This window comes from Diabrotica virgifera, chromosome 5 (assembly GCF_917563875.1).
Source record: "Diabrotica virgifera virgifera chromosome 5, PGI_DIABVI_V3a".
NCBI classification, from domain to species: domain Eukaryota; kingdom Metazoa; phylum Arthropoda; class Insecta; order Coleoptera; family Chrysomelidae; genus Diabrotica; species Diabrotica virgifera.
In genome coordinates, this window is record NC_065447.1 from 146,441,694 (window position 1) to 146,468,209 (window position 26,516).

Sequence of the window (26,516 nt, forward strand, 5' to 3'; positions counted from 1 at the left end):
AAGTTTGCTAAAATTTTTGTTACTACCTTTTATTGCTATCTATTACTATAAGCGGATCTACTGTGCTTTATCACACTAATCAATCGCCCTGTATATTTTATCTTATTACTTCTGCTACCCTTAATCACGAATTTTTGTCTCTTATCTTTTTCATACTGTTTTAGAATGTTGTTAAACTCATTAAAATAACTAAATAATTATCCACACTCCATAGTTAATTAAAAAAAAACACTTAACAAGTAAAAAATAAGGAAACTCTTTACAAATCAATATTAAAGTGTAAACATAACGCGATTAGACAAATTCTAATCACACTCTTATACACTCGCGATACTTACAGATACTTAATACCACAGCATACACGCAGCTCAAATTAGCGTGTAAAAAAACCCAGTCATAGTACACGCTAAATAATGACGTCACTGACTTGATGACGTTTAAGCGTGTACCTAACTTTTTTTATTTGCGTACACGTTAGCGTGTACCTAGACACAGCGGTTTAGTTTACACTTTGACAGGATTTTCATAGACTATCTTTTTATTACTATTGATGTAGTAAGAGATAGCAAAATTGTATTTACTCAGAGTGACATGCACAACAATGATCAAATTAGGATTAAATATTTCAAAAATAAATTGTATATTATTATTAAAAACTCAACTTTTACTCATATTTGTTAAAAAAATGTAATAATTTGAGACACTATTCAAACTAATTATTTTAATAATATTAGATTATCTTTATTTTATTATGCAATGGTTCTTTATCTGATCAATTTACCATTATTTGTCAGTCAGCTGACTTATCTTATGACAAGTTGTTCAGTTTGGGAAAACTCGTCCATAATCGCGATAGTTGAGTGGGTGAGGTTCCAAGAGAAACATGTAAGTTTTGTAATTTTACTAATTATTTGGTCGAAAATTTACTGTATCTAAACAAAATACCTTTGCCAGTTGATTGTTCTATAAGAGGTTAAAATGAAAATAGAAAATTGTGCTCGTTATATTGATTATTATGTGATATTTAAACACTACTTTGAACTTAAATGTGTTAGGAAGATACCAACATATTACTTTGTTTTTAGGACATGTGATAAGTTTTCAAATGTGCAAAATTCTTCCGTATATTTTTTTACAGTAATTTCAAGCAGTAATTCTAATTAAAAGGCGTAGTCTATTAAAATCTGTACTTCGGTTCACAATTGTAGATAAGCGGCACGTGATGTCAAACCTATTGTATTAAGTAAAAAGTAGAGGACGATAATATGCTTACTTAAAATAGTGATACGAACTAATATTTAGGGTTTTCTCACGTGACTTTTTTATTATTAAAATTTTTAAAGGAAATAATTAGCCAACAGCCAAAAAATCGATTTTTAAAGAAACTACTTTTCCACCCTATTAATATCCAAAAAAACAGTAAAATTTTGCACTAGAACTAGTAATTTATTACTTATTGTTTTGAGAACATTAGGGAAACTTAACAATTAAGGAACTATCTTTAAATAATCATTATCAAAAGTTACATTTAACAGTTTAATACCAACATTTATTGGTAAAGAAAGAAAGGAATATTGAAGGAAGGTAAGAGTAAGGAATATTGAAGGAAGGTAAGGAATATCGAAAGAACGTCAATTGACTACCTACCTATATTTTTAATATTTTACTAACTTTAAAAACCATTGCAGAAGCTATTTGCTTTTAAAATTATACTTTAAATTTCATAGCCCTTATTTTAAAACACTTATAAACTCACAAGATCCTTAGATTCATAATAGAAAAACTATTATCTATTCCTACACCCAATTATATTAACACATTTATGTGTTTATTTTTTGTAATAAGTAATATCCAGGACATCTACAATAGATTTCTATACATATCATAATAAATTTTAAGAAATTGGACCTTCTCTTGTTTCCTGTTTGTAATAATATACTTTTCGCCTCTGGTCACATGATCTAGATATGGTAACATTTTGGCTAATGATGTATTTCATTAATTTACAGATCACTCTAATGATACCTTAAGATACTATTTAGGCCAAAACTGCTATATGATAATGTTATTTTAAAATATTCCTGTTTTTCTTCATATTGCAATCTTAGTTTGTCTAAAATGTGTAATATGAATGAACATTTTTAGACTCTTATAAAAGTAGACATTTTCCACATGTATTTGTACATTATATTTCTATTCTTCTAACACAAATCCATGTATAGATCTTGCTGTTATTTTTGTGGGAATTGTGGAATAAATACTCCTACCAAAGTTATCAGTAATCATATAATTGAATGCTATGCTGGAACAACGTTGTAAACACCAAATCAGATTTTGTTGACAACTTGAAGAAAAAAGGAACCTTTATGAGCCTAATATCATGACTATAGGATACATAAAGTCTCGTAATATTCCTCACAGTTAGCAGTACATTATTTTGCGCATACAGAAAGTTGTTTCATGGAAAACCCACACATAAAACTATTGGCGGTAACAACATTGTTCCAGCATAGCATTCAATTATTATTGTCAAGGCAATTATTTCAATGTTTAGTCTGAAAGGTCTCTAGGGAAAAGAAGAATGTCATTTGATACAAAATGTTCAGGAAATGTAAGAACCTAATCCTTGATATGCAATCTACTTTTTGTTATTTTGTTTCTACATAATTCCTCTATATAATTATTTAACCACATTTTACAAACAAAACAGTTTATTTTCATGCAAGTGTATATCAGATACTTTTGAAATCTATTTCACGCTAGCAAGAAAGAAGTCACTATGGCTATTATATTTAATTTAAATTTTACCATTAGGATTTTGTTAAGATATGTTAATTTAAAATGTATATTTTTTCAGAACATCCATCCACAAATATGTCGAAAGTAAGGATCGGAGATGAAGAGAAGGAAGGGCAGTATGGTTATGTCCATGCTGTCTCAGGTCCAGGTATGTAAGGTTATTTGTAATTAATTTTTTTATATGTATAATTGAATCGATTATTGTTGAAAGGGGGTAAGCACCATTTTCAACTTTTTGAGTTATTGTAGAAAACACTTCTCTCTTTATATGCATATGCAAGTCATTTGGTGTTAAATGTAGTTTGTCAATATAAACTATATCCATGTAGTGTATCAGTGCTGGCTTTTTTTCAACACCAAATTACTCAGATAAAGAAAGAGAGAAGGGTTTTTTACTGTAACTCGAAAAGTAGAAAATGGCACTTACCTACCCGCTTTCAACAAATCAATTCAATTACTGAGCTTTGTGTAGAAATTGCTAGAAATGGACAAAGAATACGAAGTAATAAACACAATAAAAATAAGAAAGTTACAATATCTGGGATACGTAATGAGGGGACAGCAATAGGAACTGCCAAGACTGATAATACAGGGAAAGATAAGAAGAGGAAGGAGTATAGGAAGAAGGAGAATGTCTTGGTTGAAGAATTTAAGGATCTGGTTTAATAAGACTCTTCAGAGCAGCCGTAGATAGATGTAAGATAGTGTTGATGATATCCAACCTCTAATTGGGAGACAGAACTTAAAGAAGAAGTGTAGAAAGAGATGTAACTGCACTTTAATTAATAGCAACTTAAAAATATAATTTTGAATAAAATGTATAGCATTCTTATTAAACATACTTTTTTTATAGAAACACAAAATAATTTGATAATTAGGATACAAATCGACGGTTGACAGGTAAAAGGTTGTATCGCACAACTCAACTTTTTTCAGCAAGTAGAAAAAACGTTCCATTTAAGTAATTACTAGGTTAATTCTTCATAAAATTACTTAAATGGAGCCTTTTTTCTACTTCCTGAAAAAAGTTGATTTGTGGGTTACAACCTTTTACCTTTCAACTGTCGATATAATATAATTCCATTTCAATTTCTGGAATTCTATAGAAATCATATACTGGGTGCTGAATCATCAAACGGGCCTTAGGAAACTCACCCCCGATTTCACCAACGATACCTAAACAGTTGCCTTATTAAGTAATTTTTATCGATAGGCACTTCCTAAGTCTATACTTAAGAACAATAGCGTTTCACAACTAAAAGAACTGCTTATCTAGGAAATTCTTTGCTAGGTATTAATTCAGGTACGTTTGAACTATTTTTGATAAATAAAAAGAAGAATCAGATGACATTACATTACTTTTTGGATTATTTGTCATTATTGTTTGTTTGCCAAGTTGGTTTTATTCAGTTTTGTACTGTTTAGTTATTTTATTTAGTAGTTAGTTATTTGTGAATTAAGTTTGTTAAGTTTTGTATGTTATTTGTACAGGGAAATGGAGGAAAAGAAAAGAGTTGTAAGTTGTAAATTTCACATAGGTATGACGAAAAATTAAAGTTAGTTGAATTGTCATTAATGAAATCATTTTAAAATAAATAATATGTTGAACATTGTTTCTTTTATTATTAATTTTTAATGACACACTTTTAGTGATATCATGAATGTGTTTTTGAAACACAACACTAGTTTGTTAGGTAGTAGGTAGACTACATAATTTTGTCAATAGGCCTGTAAAAAACTTTTTTTTTCTATATATTATGATTTTCTATATTTTCCAACACATAATATATTATTAATATAAAAGAAAATACACAGTTACAACTAATATTGGCGGTGTGCAAGTACTTGGAAGGGAAACAAGAAACGACTGTGAGCGAGTCGCGGAGAAATATTGCAACTATCTTAAATAATTCATATTGTCAATTGAAATTGTCAAATTGACATATATTTCATACCTTCTGTCATTGAAGCAGAAAAATTATATATTGCTCCACAATATTGATATGATATGCAATTATTATATAAAGGTAAATTTAATTAATTGTATTTTGCTTGCAGTACTGCATTTTAATAACTAATTTTATTTACTACATACAATTGTTTACGTTTGCATAACATAACCTGCATCTTATTTTTTCTTATTATTTTTTTGGACTATGGCCTTGACAATTATCCAGCAACCAGGACTAATATAATTGACCAATATAATTAAAAGTGCGAATAAAAGTACATAGCGTAGAAATAGAGGTCGCTTTGCTGAACTTGCACGGTCCCAATACCTAATATTACAGAATAACAGAAAAATTAAGGTAAAAAGCAAATTATTGACAAACGTCACAAGTACATTAGTCAAAATTATAAAAAAATAATCTGACTGTTAGTATAGTATAGTTGATCCAAAAGATGGCATACCCCAGACATCCAAAGTGAAAGTTATCCTTCAACACCAATTTGTTCTATATGGTCCACACAATGTCCAGAAAAAAAGTCACACCATTTTGAGTGTCGGGTTTGGGTGGGAGAGGGGGGAGAAATCGGTAAATTCGTAGTTTTTTAGGTTTTTCGTCAATATTTCTAAAACTATGCGGTTGAGCATGAAAAACCCTCTATACAAAATTGTTCTACATTAAATTTGAAATACAAAAGGCCCTATACATAATCTTTCTAAAATGCATGGTTCCAAAGTTACGGAGGTAGTATAGTATAGCTGGTCCAAAAAAAGGCCTAACCCAAACATCCAAAGTAAAAGTTTTCCTCCAACACCAAATTGTTCTGTATGGTCCACATATTGTTCAGTAAAAAGTTACACCATTTTGAGCGTCCGGTTTGGGGGGCAGATGGGGGAGAATTCAGTAAATTAGTAGTTTTTTTACGTTTTTCGTCAATAATTCTAAAACTATGCTTTAGCGTAAACAATGTTATATACAAAAATGTTCTACATGAAATCTAAGACAGAAATCTTGTATACATAATTGTTATAACATCAACGGTTCCAGAGTTACGGAGGGTGAAAAGTCGAGGTTTTCGATACTTTTTATATTTTTTGGGCAGTATATGGTATAACTATACCAAAAACCCAGACATCCAAAGTGAAAGTTATCCTCCAACACCAAATTGTTCTATATGGTCCACATAATGTTCAGAAAAAAGTCACACCATTTTGAGCGTCGGGTTTGGAAGGGAGAGGGGGGAGAAATCGGCAAATATAAAAAGTATTGAAAACCTCCACATTTCACCCTCCGTAACTCTGGAACCGTTAATTTTAAAACAATTATGTATATAACCTTTTTTGTTATAAATTTTATGTAGAATATTTTTCTATAGAACATTCTTTACGCTAAAGCATAGTTTTAGAACTATTGACGAAAAACTTAAAGAAACTACTAATTGACCGACTTCTCCCTCATCTCCCCCCCTCAAACCGGACGCTCAAAATGGTGTAACTTTTTACTAAACAATATGTGGACCATATAGAACAATTTGGTGTTGAAGGAAAACTTTTACTTTGGATGTCTGGGTTAGGCCTTTTTTTGGACCAACTACACTATACTACCTCCCTAACTTTGGAACCGCTCATTTTAGAATGGTTATGCATAGGACCTTTTTTATTTAAATTTTAATGTAGAACAATTTTGTATACAAGGTTGTTCATGCTAAACCGCATAGTTTTAGAAATATTGACGAAAAACGTAAAAAACTACGAATTTACAGATTTCTCCCCCCTCTACCCCCCAAACCCGACGCTCAAAATGGTGTGACTTTTTTCTGAAAATTATATGGACTATATAGAACAATTTGGTGTTGGAGGATAACTTTCACTTTGGATGTCTGGGTTTTGGTTTAACTATACCATACTATGTCAACCAAAAGTAATACCTAAAGTTTAGGGAGATCGAAAAACGTATCCTACCATAAGGTAATGCCTAAGCGGTTTAGGCAATTCTTATCGTATGGTGAAATCCGTTTTAGAGTTAGGAAGTACCTAAACCCACTTAGGTAATTCTTAAATATTTAGGTATCTGGTGAAATCGGGCATAAATGGGAAATTCTAAATTGTTGATTTCCTGCTTCTCTAATTATATTATTTTACATCAAAAGTCATAAGCAACAATTTGTAGACAATTGAAATCTCTATTAAAAACAAATGTTAGATTTGTTCTATGAATTAAACACATTCCAAAATTTTGCAAACATATAATACATTTGCCAGAGTATTATTAGTCCAATAACGAACTAGCAGAATTTAAAAAATGGCAAAAATCGCGCCATTTTTCTTTTGCCGTTGTCCCAAAATTAACATTCTCAGTTGATTTTTGGAGGACAAATATCTAACGATTAGACTAATAATACTCTGGAAAATGTATTGTATTTTTGCAAAATTTTGGAATGCGTTTAATTTGTTGAACAATTTTAACATTTGTTTTTAATACAGATTTCAGTCCTCTACATATAGTTTCTCATGACTTTTGATGTAAAATAATAATAGACTAGGGCGCATCTGTAAAAATATTAGTACATTTGGACGTTGACAGGTGACTCAATTTTTTTTGCAGAAATTGCTTGAAAATATCTCAAATAATAATATTTGAGTTATCCTCCCTCTCAAAAAGGTCCGGAACATTGTTTAAATAATCAAAATGTCAAAAAATAAAGGAAAAATTCGATTTTTTTCTTTGTTTTTTGATTATAACTTTAAAAGTATTCATTTCCGAGAAAAGTTGTACTGACATAAAAGTTGCATAATTAAATTTCCTACAATATATAATTGGTTGAAAAGTTAAAAAATAGTCACCCTTGTTGCAAAATAGCCATAATTGCGAAAAAACCATACAAAAATAAGTATTCGCATTTTACGTTTTTCAACCATTTATGCTACACTTAGGACCTTCATATTTCACCCAGAAAAACTTTATGATATAGTAAAACAACACTGTAAATTTCATTAAGATCGGTTCAATAGATTTTGCAAAATAAATTTTGCAATCCAGCTTTCGCAAAAAAAATTCATTTTTTTCAAAATGTTACTGGACTGAAAATAAAGCAGATAGCAAGTTGAAATTTTTTTTTGCATATAGAAGTGTACTGTACCTTTCATTTGCAAAATTAAAATCGATTAATTACCACGGCGTCAGGAATTTTTTTAAATAAACAATAATTATTGGTGCTACATGCAGGACAGCGGATAGTTTGCTCTGATTGGGCATTCCAATAACCTTTGATAATGATTGATACATTTTAATTTTTATTACATTTCGATATAATTGATTAAATTTGTTTATTGCAAAATAAAAACACATACTCTATCCTTTGAAATAACACTTTTTTTAGCAAAAACTTTCTTTATTCATATATTTTAACTTAGAGAGTAAAAGTTTATTATTTTTAAACATATGCAATTGTTTAAACAATATTTCACAAACAATAATAAAATTATTTTGATTTTTGTGGAATTAAAATATTAAAATACAACAAAATATAGAGTAAGAAAATAATATATTAGATAAAGATTGGAAGACATTTTGGTGGAAATTAACTTGTGTGAATCAAACACCGCTGTCCTGTCCCTTTATTTAAAAAATTTCCTGACGCCGTAGTAATTAATCGATTTTAATTTTGCAAATTGCTAAAGAAAGGTACAGTACACTTCTATAAGCAAAAAAAATCAACTTGTTATCTGCTTTATTTTCAGTCCTGCAACATTTAAAAAAAAATGAATTTTTTTTGCGAAAGCTGGATTGCAAAATTTATTTTGCAAAATCTGTTAAACCGATCTTAATGAAATTTACAGTGTTGTTTTACTATATCATAAAGTTTTTCTGGGTAAAATATGAAGGTACTAAGTTTAGAATAAATGGTTGAAAAACGTAAAATGCGAATACTTGTTTTTTTATGGTCTTTTTTCGCAATTATTGCTATTTTGCAACAAGGGTGACTGTTTGTTAAATTTTTAACCAATTCTATATTGTAGGAAATTTAATTACGCAACTTCTATGTCAGTACAACTTTTCTCAGAAATGAACAGTTTTAAAGTTATAATAAAAAAACCAATAAAAAAAAACGAATTTTTCCTTCATATTTTGACCTTTTGATTATTTAAACAATGTTCCGGACCATTTTGAGTGGAGGATAACTCAAATATTATTATTTGAGTTATTTTCAAGCAATTTCTGCAAAAAGTTTGAGTCACCTCTCAACGTCCATCTCAAAACAGATGCGCCCTGGACTATAAGGGAAGCAGGAATTCACTGATTTGGGTGTCGAAACGTTAATAAAAATCATTTTTTAATAATATTGTGGCTTATTTCCCATTATAAATAGTTAAAAAAGGAATTCAATAGTTTAGAATTTCCCATTGATTTTCCTATGGCCCGTTTGACGATTCACCACCTGGTATATCATCTATAATAGATGTCTTCTGTTTCAGTAATATATTCCTAAAACATTGCTGAACAAGTTAACTTTTTTTTTCTATATATTTCAGCATAGTTGTTTTCATCCTCATAATTATTTGTTTTCTTAAAGCTGTAAAATGGATATTTTTTTCACATGTTTCATCAACATTTCATATGTTTCCCATATTTTATATTTGTTTTTCTAACTCATCAGTGCTATAAAACTCAATAGATAATATGAATAGAATGAAATTCTGAATTTGTTTTTGTTTGGCAAACTTCCATTATTTTTATACAATCATCTAACTCAGTCCATTTGGACAGGGAGTTCAGTAGGGAAGTGGGCAGCATTAGTGTGTAAATAGGTCACTTACGCTGACACTGCTCATGCTGCTGCAATTGCTCGGTGCTCCCTCAAAAGTCTTTCAAGACAGAAGTCAAAGGACAGGCAGCGCGAGTGTCAGTTCACATTCAGCCACAAGTGAGTAGATGAGCAAGACGATGCTGTCGTCACATTCCATCCTTGAGAGTCGTTCATAAATGAGTTGTGAGGACATTGGTGAGGACTGATGTGAACACTTCACTCACGTCGATATTGTATTTCGAGCAATATTTCCGGCAGCGGCAGGACCAGTTGCAAAGGCTGAGTGTAAATCCGGCATTAAGCATTAGTATGTAGTATATCAGTTTAAGGTTAAAGTTTTGATCATTTCAAGAATGTGACATTTGAGCAAGTTTGTTCATGAGTAGATGATAGTAGGAAATTTTTTATGATCATTTATTTTGTACTATTGTCCTTAGAGATTCTCCTTTTAGACAGTCAATTCTGTTTTATTTATTTGTAACCAATTAGGGGATATCTCACAGTGGAACAATTGTATTCTTCAGATTCAGTATTATTTACTAATCATGCTTCTGCCATATCCTCTGTCAGCCAATTTTTTTTATATATTGTAGTTGTGTACTTACATTTAATTGTGTACTTACTTAGTTAATTACATTTCTTGATTAAATACTGTTTAATGTTTTGATACCAACTCCGAAAATCGAAACAACAAACAGTATTTAATTAAGAAATGTAATTTTTATTACACTAACAATTATGGCTCAATCCTGTATAAACATAATACTAAAATGTCATTCACATATTGTTACACTTTTTCACTTTTATAATTTCTTTTTAGTCGTTACTGCTGAGAAAATGTCTGGTTCTGCTATGTACGAACTGGTACGTGTCGGATACTATGAGCTGGTAGGAGAAATCATTAGATTGGAAGGTGACATGGCTACTATTCAGGTAATTTACTAATAATAATTTCATTAAAATAATTTGAAAGTTGTAAAAAATAAGTAATAATAAACAAAGTAAAAATATTGTCATCATTATTAATACATTTTAATTCAACGAGATTTGGCATACGTTTTGTATTTTATTTTTGAATTGACGATTATGTTCCTATTCTGCCTTTTTACCATTATGAGACCCTACTAACTTATTTATCCTTATTTATTCATATCTATGCAATTTTGTTTCCATTCAATTGTTTTCTACCCATTTATGTTATATACTGGATTAATATTTGCAGTTGATCTTTTATCACCGTAATGTGTAGCCTTTTCTTATGCACTTACACTCATCACTTATTAACCCTCATGCATATCTTAACCATATTTTCACAATAGTTCATTCCGTTCACTTTTATTTCGTTTTACTGGGCTTAGTTTCATTTTATACTTTTTATCCCTAGTGTATGTTCCAAATAAATAAGACTATCTTTGAATTTAAGTTTGTTCTTGTTTTTTTTGTAATGGTCTATACTCTTGAAAACAAGCAAACAGAATGGATGGTAGTCAGAAAAATTATTATCGAAGACTTGATACTAAAATTAGATTACAAAATCCTGGAAAGGGTGGAACACTTTAGATATCTGGGTAGCTGGATTGACTGCAGGGTTGAAAGTGATGAGAAAATTTCGACAAGAATAGAACTTGAAAACTTGAAAAAGCTTTATTAGCTGGCGTTCTGCATTGTGCTGTAGAAGTCTGTCATTGACCACAAGTCGTAAGAGTCTGTCATTTGGTCCTTAAACCACAAAGAGAGTATAATTTAGGATTATTTTAGCTTTCATTAAATATGTTTCATATTAATAAACTATGTACTTAAAATTTCTTCTAGGTATACGAAGAAACATCAGGTGTAACTGTTGGTGATCCAGTATTAAGAACTGGTAAACCACTTTCAGTAGAACTTGGACCTGGTATTATGGGTTCCATTTTTGATGGTATCCAACGTCCATTGAAAGACATTTGTGACGCTACTGATAGTATTTACATCCCCAAGGGTATTAATGTACCTTCTTTATCGAGAACAGCAAAATGGGACTTCAACCCAATCAACATCAAGGTATATAATTTCTTCTAACTTTATGATTGTTTTGATTATTTACTTTTATAATAAAAAATGCTATTCTGTATTTTCTTGTTATTAGTTGGGATCTCACTTAACTGGAGGTGATATATATGGTCTAGTTCATGAAAACACCCTTGTCAAACACAAAATGATTCTGCCTCCTAGAGCTAAGGGTACTGTAACCTACATTGCAGAACCAGGAAACTACACTGTTGATGTAAGTATTTAACGTTATGCTTCAATTATTTGATGGGTTTGAAATTTGAGAGATAACATCGTCAGTTTTTTGTTTTATTATGTATCACCAACACTTGTTTTTTTTTGCAAACTTTATTTGTATGATCATAATTAGCATTATTATATTATTTAAGAATATCTTATACATCTGTATAAATTACTTTTAAAAAGTTGTCAGAGATTCCTTAACTGATATGATTTCCTTATTCCTATCTATTGCCACAACTTTGGAAAATTTGTTTGGAGGCCTTTAGAAGATTAGAACTGAGAGTAAGAGCTTTGAGATGCTACATGTTTTCGATACTGCAATATGGACTTAAAAGCTGGACATTGAAGCAAGAACACACAAATAAGTTACAGTCCTTTGAAATGTGATGTTACAGGAGGATGCTTAGAATAGCATGGACGCAGAAGAAAGCTAACACGGAAGTATTGGGAGAAATGGGTAAAGAATACAAAATAATAAACACAATAAAATTAAGAAAGTTACAATATCTGGAACACATAATGAGGGGACAGCGATATGAACTGCTAAGACTGATAATACAGGGAAAGATAAGAGGAGGAAGGAGTATAGGATGAAGGAGAGTGTCCTGGATGAAGAATTTAAGGGACTGGTTTAAATACAATGTTACAGAACTCTTCAGAGCAGCGTTAGATAGAGTAAAGATAGTGATGATGGATAGGTAGTGTTGGAAAATTCTCGAGAATGAAAAATCGGAGAATATTCTCGATATGGAGAATTTTCTGAGAATGAACCTTATGACGCGCTTATGGATATTGTTAAAGATGAAATAGGGTATTAAAAATCATTAAATTATATACAAAATTATGAGACAAAACAACAGTGTTCTTTATACAGTGAGCACGTAAAGGTTGGAATAAATTCATTTTCTCGAGAATGGACGATTTTGGAAAAAAATCCCGAAACAGGTCAATTTTTATTTTTAAATTACGACTTTTTGGCATATATATCATACTAGTGACGTCACCCATCAGGGCGTGATGACGTCATCGATGATTTTTTTAAATGGGAATAGGGGTCGTGTGATAGCTCATTTGAAAGGTCTAATTCTAATTCTATATTCAGTAATATAAACATTTACATAATTATTTATACAGGGTATCAAAAAAAAATTGTTTTGAATTAAATTTATTGACATAAAAAGAAGAATGAATGTAATTTATTTAGTTCAAAATACATTTTACTGCTCTCAGAAAACAGAAAAAAATGTTTATTTGGAAAATAATCATTGCTTTTCGCTTAAATTAAATGTTCAAACTTTCAAGAGGAAGGTGGGTGGTGGCTTTAATATTGAATTTATGCAAAAAACAATATTTATTTGTCAAATAAACATTATTTCCCGTTTTTCTGATAGCACTAAAATGTATTGTGAGTTGAATATATTACACACATTATTCTTTTTGTCAATAAATTTAATTCAAAAAAATTTTTTTTTCGACACCCTGTATAAATAATTATGTTAATGTTTATATTACTGAATATAGAATTGAATTACCTTTCAAATGAGCTATCACACTACCCCTATTCTCATTTAAAAAAATTATAGATGACGTCATCACGTCCAGATGGGTGACGTCACTAGTATGATATATATGTCAAAAAGTCGCAATTTGAAAATAAAAATTGACCTGTTTCAGGATTTTTTATCAAAATCGTCCATTCTCGAGAAAATGAATTTATTCCAACCTTTACGTGCTCACTGTGTATTAGAAAATAAAAAAACAACAGAAAACAAAATTTATTTGACAAAAAAAAAATGAAATTTTCTTAACAGCAAATACTGGATGTGGTGAGCTATCTGAAAAAGATGAGGCCTCAGATTCAGAATCTATTTTTATCATTAACTCATCCTGGTCATCTACATTCTGCATTTCAATGTACTGATGAGAAGTTGTGGGATTTTGTTTTTCACTAGTCGTCAGCTCAGTCACGGATTGGCCTACATCTAACAATTTTAAATTGTGAGCAATAAAAGTTACCTTGTCAGCCCGTTCACCATTAAGCCGGTTTCTTTTAGAGGAGTGGATAAAACCATAAGTACTGAAACTTCTTTCAGTCGATGAACTGGATGAAGGCATGCTTACCGTCATTGGACGAATCTAACAACTGTGTTGGCTGAAAAGCAGTTGATGAATGTTTCTGTTGGTCCTTTTCAAATAATTGTCTCGCTCTCACTGGACATTTAACACATTTTACTAAATGTTTTGTCATTCTTGTTGCATTTTTCAAGTATTGACTATCAATATTGTCAAAATTTGCAAAAGTACTTGTTTTACCTTGTACACTTTTAATTTTACGGTAATTCCATATATTTCTTTTAAAGCGAGCACCACACTCTCGCGAAGTTACTTCGGGAAAGTTCTCCGAAGTACCCGTCACTACACACTCGTTCTACTTCGTGAGGAACACATTCACGCCGGGCGATAAGGACTTCGGTTCCTTTGACTTGGTCGCAAAAACCGCCACAGAATAGAAGTAGGCCGAGGCGCAGCGAAGTCGCATAAACAACCTGTCTACACTCTCGTACTCGCTGAACTTCGATCGACTTCGCGAGTAGTATAGTGAGCGTTTTAGGTTTTTTAGTAAATTATGCTTTACTTATATCCATTCTAAATATTTGCACGTTAATGTAGCACCAAAATAATAAATACTGACACTGTAAACACCCTAGCTAGTGGTTCATGGGATTCCCCAGCCCCGCTTACTTAGATTTTCGGGGATTTGATCTAAAATCGCGTGAAAGCGAAAAAGCATTTCATGAGCGGAGCGACAAGTAGGTGTTTGAGGTTCAATAATAATAATGTTAAGGATGTGTGACGCTATTTATAACAGTCTGCTCACAGATTGGCCTATCCTGACTGAACAATCTAGTCGTTACTGGAGAACGCGCGAAACAGCTATTCCTTTTCCACGGCGTTCGGGGCGAACACTGCCGAAGTATATATAGGACTGAAATTCAAGCACAGGCCAGTCAGTCAACGAATGAGCCGCGACGCGTAATATAATTGTACTCGATTCGGATTTAATGAAATGTATATATTAGTTATCGTTATGTTTAGTTAATTAAATCATAAATTTGAGTTGTAAATAAATTAGATGTGTTAGTTGGTGTTATTTGTATCATTAAAAATAAATAAGTGATGTAAATAAAATAATATAAGTAAGTCTTCCTTTATTTAAATTAAACTTAGTGACTAAAGATATAAATAAATAAAATAGTAGAGTCAATCGCGTAACAAAATGGTGCAGAAGTGAGGATACTTGAAATAAATATCAACGTAAATTTTCGGTTTAAATAGAGTGTGGAACCTTTAAAAATAAATAAAATATAAATCGTAATAAATAAAGTGTGTGATCATGTCTACCTTGTGTAAGCTAAAAATTGCAGACCTGAGACTTGAATTGGAAGAAAGGGATCTGAGTGCTACTGGGAAGAAGGCTGATCTGGTCGAACGTCTAAAGAACGCTCTTCAGGAAGAGGGTAAAGATCCAGAAACCTATTTGTTTGAAGACAAGCATGCTGCTGTGATCTCGTCGATTTCGAAGGTTTCGACAGACATTACATTGTTAGAGAACAAAGTTTCTAGTGAAATCTCCCAAGTTTCGACAGACATTACATCGTTAGAGAACAAAGTTTCTAGTGAAATCTCCCAAGTATCGACAGACATTACATTGTTAGAAAAAAAAGTTTCTAGTGAAATCTCGCAAGTTTCCTCGGATGTTTTGAAAGTTTCGACAGACATTATATCGTTAGAGAACAAAGTTTCTAGTGAAATTTCGAAAGTTTCGGGTGATATTTCATCCCTTGACAGCAAAATGACTAACGAGATCTCTAAAGTCACTTCGGATTTTGACGACAAGATATCGTCCATAAAATCTACTTTTGAAGAAAAGATCAAGGAAATAGAAAAGAAAATGCAGGAAACGGAAAAAGTAGACAAAGGTATGGAACCCATCTTAACAGACATTAAAAATGATGAAACCAAATACAAATTGGAGCCACAGTCGATAGTTGAAGGGAATGTGAGTCTTGCTCGTGTTAAGGTGCCAAATTTCGACGGAAAGTCATCATGGAACAACTACATGAAACAGTTCGAATCGGCGGCCAGAGCGAACGGATGGTCCGAAAAAGAAAAAGCTGTAAACCTCACTATTGCTCTTCGAGGCGACGCTTTGGATGTCCTCCAGACCATAGCCGTAGGGGAGACAGATGACTTCGAGCAGCTTAAAAAGAGACTGAATATGCGATACGGACACGAACATTTAGAGCATGTCTATCAGTCGCAGTTTAAAAATCGAAGACAAAAGAAAGATGAAGCTCTTCAAGAATACGAGGTCGATATTGCCAGGTTGGTACGATATGCATATCCAACAGCTCCCGAAGACATGATGGAAAAGTTGGCTGTTCAAACATTCATTGATGGCCTTCGTGATCATGAAATGCAAAGAACACTGCGATTAGCTCGTCACAAGACGCTGGTTGATGTCTTGTCTGCCGCCCTCGAATACGAATCAGCTACCCAGGCCTCTGGCGGGTACAGTAAAGTTAGGACTGTGAAAGAGGAAGAGGATGAAGACAAACTGGACCAGATTGTCAATATGATAAAGGGCATTTCCTACAAGAAAACAAAGACCATAAGGTGCTGGAATTGTGGGGAAATGGGACACGTACGGAGTTCATGTAAGTACCCTAGGTACAATAACAGTCAAGAGACTCACCAGCAGGAAAACTAGAACGGGTCGGCCTTAGGGGGGCAGCTTCGACCCGCAACTTTTCCAAAGACCCTCTCATACTAATAGCTTCTTTGAAATGTCGTGAAGATAGTGTATATGTGGATGGAGAAATAAATGGTAAAAAGTATACATTGTTGGTGGATACCGGAGCGACCAGGACCATTATACGACCGTCAGTTTTAAACAGCCGTAAAAAACTCTTACCAACGAGGTTGCGACTGCGGACTGCCACAGGTGAAAACGCCAACACCCATGGAGAAATCCAGATACAATTAGGGATTGGAGCAGAAAAGTTCGTCCATACTGTCATAGTTGCAGACATCGAAGAAGATGTTATATTAGGAATGGACGTAATGAATTTGCATGGATTTCAATTGGATTTTAAGAATAGGGTAATCAAAGTTGGCAACGAGGAGGTATTTCTTCATCCACACGATGACAGCACTGTGCTAGCAGCCATTAAAGAAGATACAGTTGTGCCTGCGAGGAGTGAAACGATCATTGTAGCGCGGCTACAGGGAATTGTGGAAGAAGGAACACCTGTTATGATGGAGCCATGGAACCACGACGAGGAGGTTGGCCGAGGAATCATAATTGGAAAGGAATTGGTTACTTCTGCTAAAGAAATTCCCGTGAGATTGATTAATGTCAATGACTACCCAGTGACCATCAAGAAGGAGACAAAAGTAGGAACTTGTGTACCCGTGACGTCCATAATCCGTCAGACAACAACATCAGATAATTCCAACGACAAGTTCGACCAAATGGTTGCAGTTGCAGGCCAATCTCTAAATCAAGTGGAGAAAAGGAAATTAAGGGAATTTCTTCGGCAATATCGTGACATATTCGTATCGAAAGGAGGAAAGACAGGAAGAACGACAGTTGTCAAACATAAAATTGACACTGGTACCGCTAGGCCAATTCGTCAAACAGCTCGACGATTACCACAGGCGAAGAGAGAGGAAGCTGAAAGGATTGTTCAAGAAATGAGGAAAGACGGGGTGATAGAACCTTCTACGAGCCCATGGGTCTCTCCAGTGGTTCTGGTCAAGAAGAAAGATGGAACCACGAGGTTCTGTGTGGACTACCGTTTGATGAATAATGTTACCAAGAAAGATAGTTATCCTCTGCCTCGGATCGACGACACGTTGGACACATTGGCTGGAAGTAAATTGTTTTCTACGTTGGACTTGAAGTCTGGATATTGGCAGGTAGAAATGGATCCAGTGGACAAGGAGAAGACGGCCTTCACGACAGGATCTGGATTATGGGAATTCAACGTTATGCCGTTTGGACTCTGTAATGCTCCTGCGACATTTGAAAGGCTTATGGAAAATGTGTTGAGAGGGTTATCTTGGAAGACGTGCCTGGTGTATTTAGACGACATAATCGTTTTGGGGGAGACGTTTGAAGACCACCTGAAGAATTTAGAAGACGTTTTTAATCGACTTAAAGCTGCCCAGTTAATGTTAAACCCCAAGAAATGCCAGCTATTTCAAAGTAAAGTCAATTATTTAGGCCATATAGTCAGCAAAGAAGGAGTGGCCGTGGATAAAGGAAAAATCGATTCCATTAAGGAATGGCCTGAACCAACTGATAAACATCAAGTGAGAAGTTTTCTGGGACTATGTACTTACTACCGGAGATTCATTAAGAAGTTTGCAGATATTGCTAAGCCATTAACGCGACTTACAGAGGAAGCAAGGGATTATTGCTGTGATGGAGACTGCCAAACGGCCTTTGAAACTTTGAAGAGGCATTTAATTACAGCGCCAATATTAGGGTATCCACTGCCAGAAGGAGAGTTCATCTTAGATACGGATGCAAGCAATGTGGGAATTGGAGGAGTGCTGTCGCAGATCCAAGGAGGACAGGAACGAGTCCTTGGATATTTTAGTAAAGTGCTTTCAAAACCTGAACGAAATTATTGCGTCACGAGAAGAGAACTTCTAGCAGTAGTAAAATCAGTGGAACACTTCTATCAATACCTCTACGGAAGGAAGTTTCTAATCCGAACCGACCATGCCGCCCTTAAATGGTTAATGCAGTTTAAGAATCCAGAGGGTCAGATAGCCAGATGGATTGAACGACTTCAAGAATATGATTTCAAGATCGAGCATCGGGCCGGAGTTAGCCACAGGAACGCTGATTCTCTATCTAGAAGACCGTGTCCAGCAGAATGTTCCCATTGCAACAAAACAGAGTCAAAGGAAGCAGCAGTACTAAGAACAATAGTGGTCAACGACGAGTGGACGCCTACCAAGATCAAGGAAGAACAAGAAAAAGATCCAGTTTTACAGAAGATTCGAAAATGGAAAGAAGAAAATCGTCGACCATCTTGGCAAGAAATATCAAGCCTAGGCTTAGTAGTTAAGACGTATTGGGCCCAGTGGGACTCATTTATCTTGGAAGACAGCTTGCTCAAACGAGTAATAGAAAATGATGATGGTTCAGTGAGGAGAACACAGTTGGTGATTCCAAAGAGCAGAATAGCCGAAGTACTTCGTCAGTTACACGACAGTCCATCAGGAGGGCATTTTGGTGTAAAGAAAACCCTTCAGAGAATTCGGGAACGATTTTATTGGATGAATAGTTCCGACGATGTGAAGGACTGGTGTAAGAAATGTACTACCTGTGCTACAAGTAACGGACCCTACCGGAAAAGAAAGGCTCCTATGAGACAGTACAATGTTGGAAGTCCGTTTGAAAGAATAGCTTTGGATATTGCCGGGCCATTTCCAGAAAGTGACAATGGATGCAAATACATGTTGGTGGTAATGGATTACTTCACGAAGTGGGTGGAGATCTACGCAATTCCAGACCAGAAGGCCGCCACTATTGCAGATGTGTTAATCAAAGACTGCATCAGCCGATTTGGAGTACCTCTGGAGATCCATAGTGACCAAGGAAGGAACTTTGAGAGCGATCTATTTCAAGGAATCTGTGATAAACTAGGCATGAAGAAGACAAGAACCACGGCCTATCACCCGCAATCGGATGGAATGGTGGAGCGTATGAATAGGACAGTCGGCAAGTATTTGACAAAGATGGTGTCCAATCATCAACGAGACTGGGACCAGTACCTTCCGTTCTTCGCGATGGCCTATAGATCTGCTGTTAATGAATCAACTGGCCAAACACCAGCAAAAGTCCTATTTGGACGTGAGATGCGTCTACCCTGTGATCTAGAGTTTGGATGTCGACCTGGAGAAGATGTTGCTGGTGAGGATTACGTGAATGAATTACGAAGAAGAATGGACGATATACATGAGTTGGTCCGTTCTAATCTTCAGATCGCTAGCGACCGAATGAAGAAACGATACGATACCCAAGCTGAGAAGGGATGTTTCAAGGAGAACGACAAAGTCTGGCTTTATAATCCAAAGAAGCGAACAGGTTGTTCTCCCAAGTTGCAGCAGTTCTGGGAAGGTTCGTACCTCATTGTCAAGAAAATCAATGACGTTATCTACCGAATAAGCAAGATTCCTAGGGGAAAGCCGATGATAGTCCACCATAACCGGTTGGCGCCGTACGAGGGAGACCACGACGTAGATGAAGAAGTGGAAGTCAACTAAGTTCGAGAAATACCTGACCTTACCTTTGAAGAGTTCATGGGTGCCTACGGAGGTACCGGTAAAGCAAGACATGGTGTTACCACTGAAGAAAAGCGAGATCTTCTCGCACTTCCCGATGACTATTCGCTGGCCCATACTATCCCGGCCAGTATCAAAGACGCACGAGGGTTGGCATCCGCCTTCCGAAGGAAGTTTGGTCGAGTTGCAGAACTTCAATGCCAACTGCCAGCTCCTGGCAAAGCATTGAAACTCCAAGATGCATCACGTTACCTATTCTATCTGGTAACAAAAGACACTGTCCATGACCAACCTACCTACCAAGATGTATGGGATGCATTAATTCAATTGAGAGAGCACGTGTTGGAGTCCGACGTGCAAAAGTTAGCCATGCCAAAGTTAGAATGCCGCCAATTAGACTGGAGAGTTATCCGAAATATGGTAGAAGAAATTTTCCAAGACACCGAGGTCCAGGTGTTAGTCTGTTGCAATCCGCATAGTTACTGGTGCGGAGAGAAGACCGTCCCCTGTCACTTTTATACAACTGGGAGTTGTAAAAGAGGGTCCAGTTGCAGATACCAGCATCCAGTTCCAGTCCCGACAAGGTTCCAGGAGGAACCATCTTTTAAGGAGGGGGCAATGTGACGCTATTTATAACAGTCTGCTCACAGATTGGCCTATCCTGACTGAACAATCTAGTCGTTACTGGAGAACGCGCGAAACAGCTATTCCTTTTCCACGGCGTTCGGGGCGAACGCTGCCGAAGTATATATAGGACTGAAATTCAAGCACAGGCCAGTCAGTCAACGAATGAGCCGCGACGCGTAATATAATTGTACTCGATTCGGATTTAATGAAATGTATATATTAGTTATCGTTATGTTTAGTTAATTAAATCATAAATTTGAGTTGTAAATAAATTAGATGTGTTAGTTGGTGTTATTTGTAATCATTAAAAATAAATAAGTGATGTAAATAAAATAATATAAGTAAGTCTTCCTTTATTTAAATTAAACTTAGTGACTAAAGATATAAATAAATAAAATAGTAGAGTCAATCGCGTAACAGATGCAAAAAATATACGAGGTGAATTATTGGCAAAAACAATATAGAAAATTCTCGAAAATAATTTTCTTCCCGAGAATATTCTCGCTGAGAATTTTCTGGCCGAGAATATTCTCGTTCTCGAGAATATTCTCTTGAGAATATTCTCTTCTTACATCACTATGGATAGGTGATCCAGCCTCCATTTGGAAGGCACTTAAAGAAGAAGTAAATTCCGTAATAGTAATGATTTCTATTAATCCAAATTTAATTTACATTCTACTTCAAATGGATTTGACTGTTTTATTTATTTGTCTTAGCAATTCTTTCCATTCTGGATCAGTAATGTACTGGTTTTATAAATGGAATTAAACACAATTATTATTTTTATCTCTTTTGTTTTAAAACTGTTACTCATTTTTAAATTTGCTACATTTTTGGGTATTCTGTAACGTACAACAGCCAAATAGAAACTAAATTAAATCTATTGTTTCTGTTCAGGAAGTAGTATTGGAAACTGAATTTGATGGTGATCGTACCAAATATACTATGTTGCAAGTATGGCCTGTACGTCAAGCAAGGCCAGTCAGTGAAAAATTACCTGCCAACCATCCTCTGCTTACAGGACAGCGTGTACTTGATGCTCTTTTCCCGTAAGTATTCAAAAATATTAATTAAAAGTAATGTTATCTGTTAATTAACTTATGATTTAACAATTTTCTATTAGATTGTATATGGCACATTAAAACTTATAAATTTAATGAAGTCGACTCAGTTATATACATTTAAATTTGTTTTACTACTTCTATCTATTTTCATTCTCCATCTACATTCGAATATTGTAAGTATTCGTTGTGTGCAAGTACTTGGGGGAGATACGAGAAACGATCGTGCGCGAGTAGCGGAGAAATCTTGTAACTTTCTTAACATACTTGAAGAAAATGGTATTTCGCAAATGCTGTGTTATAAATTGTAAAAATTAAAAGTGAATTTAATTAATTGTATTTTGCTTGTAGTATTGCATTTTAATAATTATAATTTTATTTACTAAATACCTACAATGTTTACCTTTTGATAACATAACCTCAATCTTACTTTTTCTTCTTATTCTTTTTTTGGGCTATAGCCTTGACAATTATTCAGTAACGAGGACTAATATAATTGGCCAATATAATTCATCATCATCATCATCATGGTGCTACAGCCCTTAGAGGGCCTCGACCTTCTCAAGCGTTCTACGCCATTCTGTTCTGTCCCTTGCCTGCACTTTCCAGTTGCCGACTCCGATCTTCTCGGCATCTTGTGTTACCCCGTCCATCCACCTCAACTTTGGTCTACCCCGTCTTCTCATTCCCACGGGTTGAGCTGTTAGAATCCTGTTTTAGTTAGCGCCCATGCCTCTGAACCATATGTGAGAACGGGGACTATCAATGTTCTATACAGCCTAAATCATCTTGGAGGAGATTACTAACTCAGTGAGCTTTATTAGTGGACTGTTTAGCATAGGGTGAATTTAAAAATAGAATAAAAAAAAATAACAGTAAAAAAACCAGACCTTAAAGTAAATTGTAATAAAAATATTTCCTACCTTGTCATTTCTCGTTGCACAAGCTGGAGCAGGCCTGCTATTTTTCGTACTGCTATTGCTGAGTAGTATAAAGTATAAATCACTCGCGAGGACTATATTGAGTTTCTATACACTTTTCGGAATGATTGTAAGTGACTGTTAACCAAGAGAGTTGGTTGGCGAATTGTCTTTTTAAAATGAGGCGAGTAGGCAGGTAATTACATACAAAAAACTTTAAGGTTTTTACTTGAAAATAATGATAAAAATTAATACATACTCACTGAATTAGGTATTGGCCTACTCGTATATACGGGGTGTCCCATAATATTGAAAAGAAAATGAATTAAAATATTCTTTACAAAAACAAGAAAATTAAAAATTGTTATTCCTACTTATGTGGACGAACCACAACCGCCCACCACAATACGCAGTATTGTTACGGCTCAAAAGGCAAAGTACATAATTTTACTATAGAGCGTTTATATATACCACTATTAGTTTTCACTGTGGCCACTCTAACTATACCATCAGATCCAGGATGAACCTCAATTATACGGCCCAAAGGCCATTGTAGCGGGGGAATATTATTTTGACGGATTACCACTAAGGTACCTAGTTGGACGTTTGGAGACGGAGAATTCCATTTAGCCCTTTGATGAAGAGTTTGGAGGTACTCCTTAGACCACCGTTCCCAAATCTGTTGGTGCAACTTATTTAATAATTGCCAACGATTCAACCGATTGTGCGGAACATCGAGCAACGTTTCTTCGGCCGGAGCACTCAAAGGCTCCATGGTCAAAAAATGTCCTGGAGTTAACGCACTAAGATCGTTTGGGTCTGAACTTAACGGGCATATTGGCCTCGAATTCATGATGGCCTCAATTTGAGAAAAAATAGTATATAACTCTTCAAAAGTTAGTACTTGTTCTCCAATTGTGCGAATTAAATGACCCTTTACCGTCTTAATATTAGATTCCCATAAACCTCCAAAGTGTGGAGAAGAAGGGGGAATGAGATGCCATTGAATAGATTCATGAGAAGCAGCTTGTGATGCCAATCTGTTAAGTTCTGCTCTGGCTCCAACAAAGTTAGTGCCATTGTCACTATAAACATGTTGACATCGGCCTCTACGACTGACAAATCGCTTAAACGCAGCTAAAAACGCGTCAGTGGATAAATCAGATACGAGCTCTAAATGAAGAGCTTTTGTTGAGAAACAAATAAAAAGCGACAAATACGCTTTAAGAGTTTGAGACTTTCGAAGTTTGGAAGCTCTTATAGGAAAAGGGCCCGCAAAATCAACTCCAACATTACTGAAAGGTTTTAGTTGAGATATTCGAGCTAGCGGTAGATTTCCCATTAACGGAACTGGGGACAAAGGATTCACCTTAAAACATTCAACACATTTAGACAGTACTCTACGAATGGCTCGTTTGGAAGATATAATCCAAAAACGCTGAGAAATTAGGTATTGAACAGTTTGAAGCCCGGCGTGTAGATATTGCAGATGAGTAGATTCAATAATCATATCAGTTAATTTACAACTGTTAGGAAGTAATGCCGGAAATTTGCGATCATACGAAATGGGCGCATTAGCTAGGCGACTACCTACACGTAGAATTCCCTTTGCATCGATAAAAGGTGAAAGCTTTCTTAAATTTTTTGGAAGCAGCTGTTTATCTTGGATAAAATTTATTAAAGTATTAAAAAAGATCTGCTGTGTTCGTTTAACAAAAACCAGTAAGGAGTTATGTTGCTCCAATAAACTTAAACAACCTATTTCCAGATTACCATATCGGTTTTTGGTTACATAATGGAAAAAACGAATAATGTAACACAAACATCGAACACACCTATTTAAAGACGAATGACGATCCAATAAAATATCTAAAAAATTATTGGGAATTTCAGCAATCAATGCGACAGTCCGCACTTCCAAATTTACATTAGTAGACTCCTTTGAATTAAGTTCAAAGAACGTTAGCGGATCAGATTGTAAGAAGGTTGGCCCCGCCCACCATTTGGAACAGTTAATTAACTCAGAGGGTAAGCAACCCCTTGAACCAATGTCAGCAGGATTTTCTTCAGAAGGAACATAGTGCCAACATGAAGAAGTTACTCGTTCCTGCACATAAGCTACTCTATTGCTCACAAAAGTTTTCCACTGATGAGGGGAAGATTGTAACCAACGTAATGTAACAGCAGAATCAGAATAACAGTATATTTCCTTGATTTCTACTTTATCTTTAATAACAGAAGAAACAAAGGAGACTAGTCGAGCCACTAAAACCGCAGCAGACAATTCTAATCTGGGAATAGTAAGTCCCTTATTAATGGGTGCGACCTTAGATTTAGCTATAACAAAAGAAACAAAAGGTTGGCCTGAAGGTGATAAGCATCGAAAGTACAAGACAGCGCAGTAACCTTTCTCGCTAGCGTCACCAAAACAGTGAACTTCTAAGCGTAAAATATCGTCAATTAATAAACGACGAGGTAAATTTAATTTACTCAAATATGCTACATCATCAATGTATTTTTTCCACAAACGGATAATTTCTTTTGATGGAGCATCATCCCAACCAATCTTTTGAGTCCATATTCTTTGAATAAGGTGTTTAATTAGAAATGTTATTGGAGATAAAAATCCAAGAGGATCAAATATTTTTGCTAAATTGGACAAAAGATGACGTTTTGTACAAGAAGAGTCTAAAACTTGAACTTTAAAAGCAAATGTATCCGAAGAAGCGTCCCATTCCAACCCTAATACTTTAAGTGTTTTGGACGAAATATCATCATTAAATGTAAGAGGTTTTATTGCTAAATCTGATACAGCTAATCCTTTCAATAAATCGGGTACATTACTGGACCATTTTTTCAACTCAAAACCTCCTTTGGCAAGTAAGGCAATAAGTTCGTCTCTTAGTGCTAAGGCATTTTCGAAACTAGGACAGGAAGAAACGATATCATCAACGTAGGTTCCAGTTTTAAGTGCCTCGGCTGCTAGAGGAAACGAATCCCCGTCATCATTAGCCAACTGATGTAGACATCTAATAGCAAGATAAGGAGAACAAGAGAGACCATAAGCAACTCTGTTGATACGAAGATCTCGAACAGGTTCAGAATTATTAGAACGCCAAAGTACTCTTTGATAATCTGTTTGAGTAGGATTAATTAAAATTTGCCTATACATTTTAGAAATATCGGCCGTAATTACATAACCATGCAATCGAAAATTAATCAAAATTGTACAGATGTCAGTCTGAAGCTTAGGACCAGTGAATAATTTGTCATTGAGTGAGGGTTGATTTGGAAGATGCCCGGAACCATTAAAAACGACCCTTAATTTACTTGTTAGACTTTCAGGTCTTAAAACACAATGATGCGATAAATAGTAAACATAAGGTGAATCGAAGTTATTCAATGGGACAGGTTCCATGTGACCGAGCTCAACAAATTCCTTCATAAAGGTGCGGTATTGGTCATAAAGTTCAGGAGATTTTTGAAGCCTTCTTTCTAATGAATAAAACCTACTAAGAGCAAGTGATCTAATATTAGGAAAGACAGGATTTTCTTCCTTAAAAGGTAGATCTACTACAAAGCGTCCTGAATGTTCACGCGTATAAGTATTCATAAACATATTTTCCACTTTAGCGTCATCAGGAGCTAAGCAAAAAACTTCAGGGACTGCTTCTAATTCCCAGAATTTCTTTATTTGCTGATCCAAAGAAACCGTATC

The 26,516-nt window shown here is 34.6% G+C and overlaps 1 protein-coding gene across 1 annotated transcript in view; it reads left to right on the forward strand.

Annotated features, from left to right (window-relative positions):
• The first annotated feature begins 746 nt into the window (after positions 1-746).
• LOC114343389 (V-type proton ATPase catalytic subunit A) overlaps positions 747-26,516 on the forward strand; it is a 49,170-nt gene continuing 23,400 nt past the window's right edge. The window contains exons 1-6 of the mRNA XM_050650410.1: positions 747-885; positions 2,858-2,947; positions 10,376-10,488; positions 11,368-11,595; positions 11,681-11,818; positions 21,715-21,866. Of these exons, the coding sequence (XP_050506367.1) occupies positions 2,875-2,947; positions 10,376-10,488; positions 11,368-11,595; positions 11,681-11,818; positions 21,715-21,866 (704 nt within the window). The 5' untranslated portion in view covers positions 747-885; positions 2,858-2,874. The remainder of the gene's footprint in view (positions 886-2,857; positions 2,948-10,375; positions 10,489-11,367; positions 11,596-11,680; positions 11,819-21,714; positions 21,867-26,516) is intronic.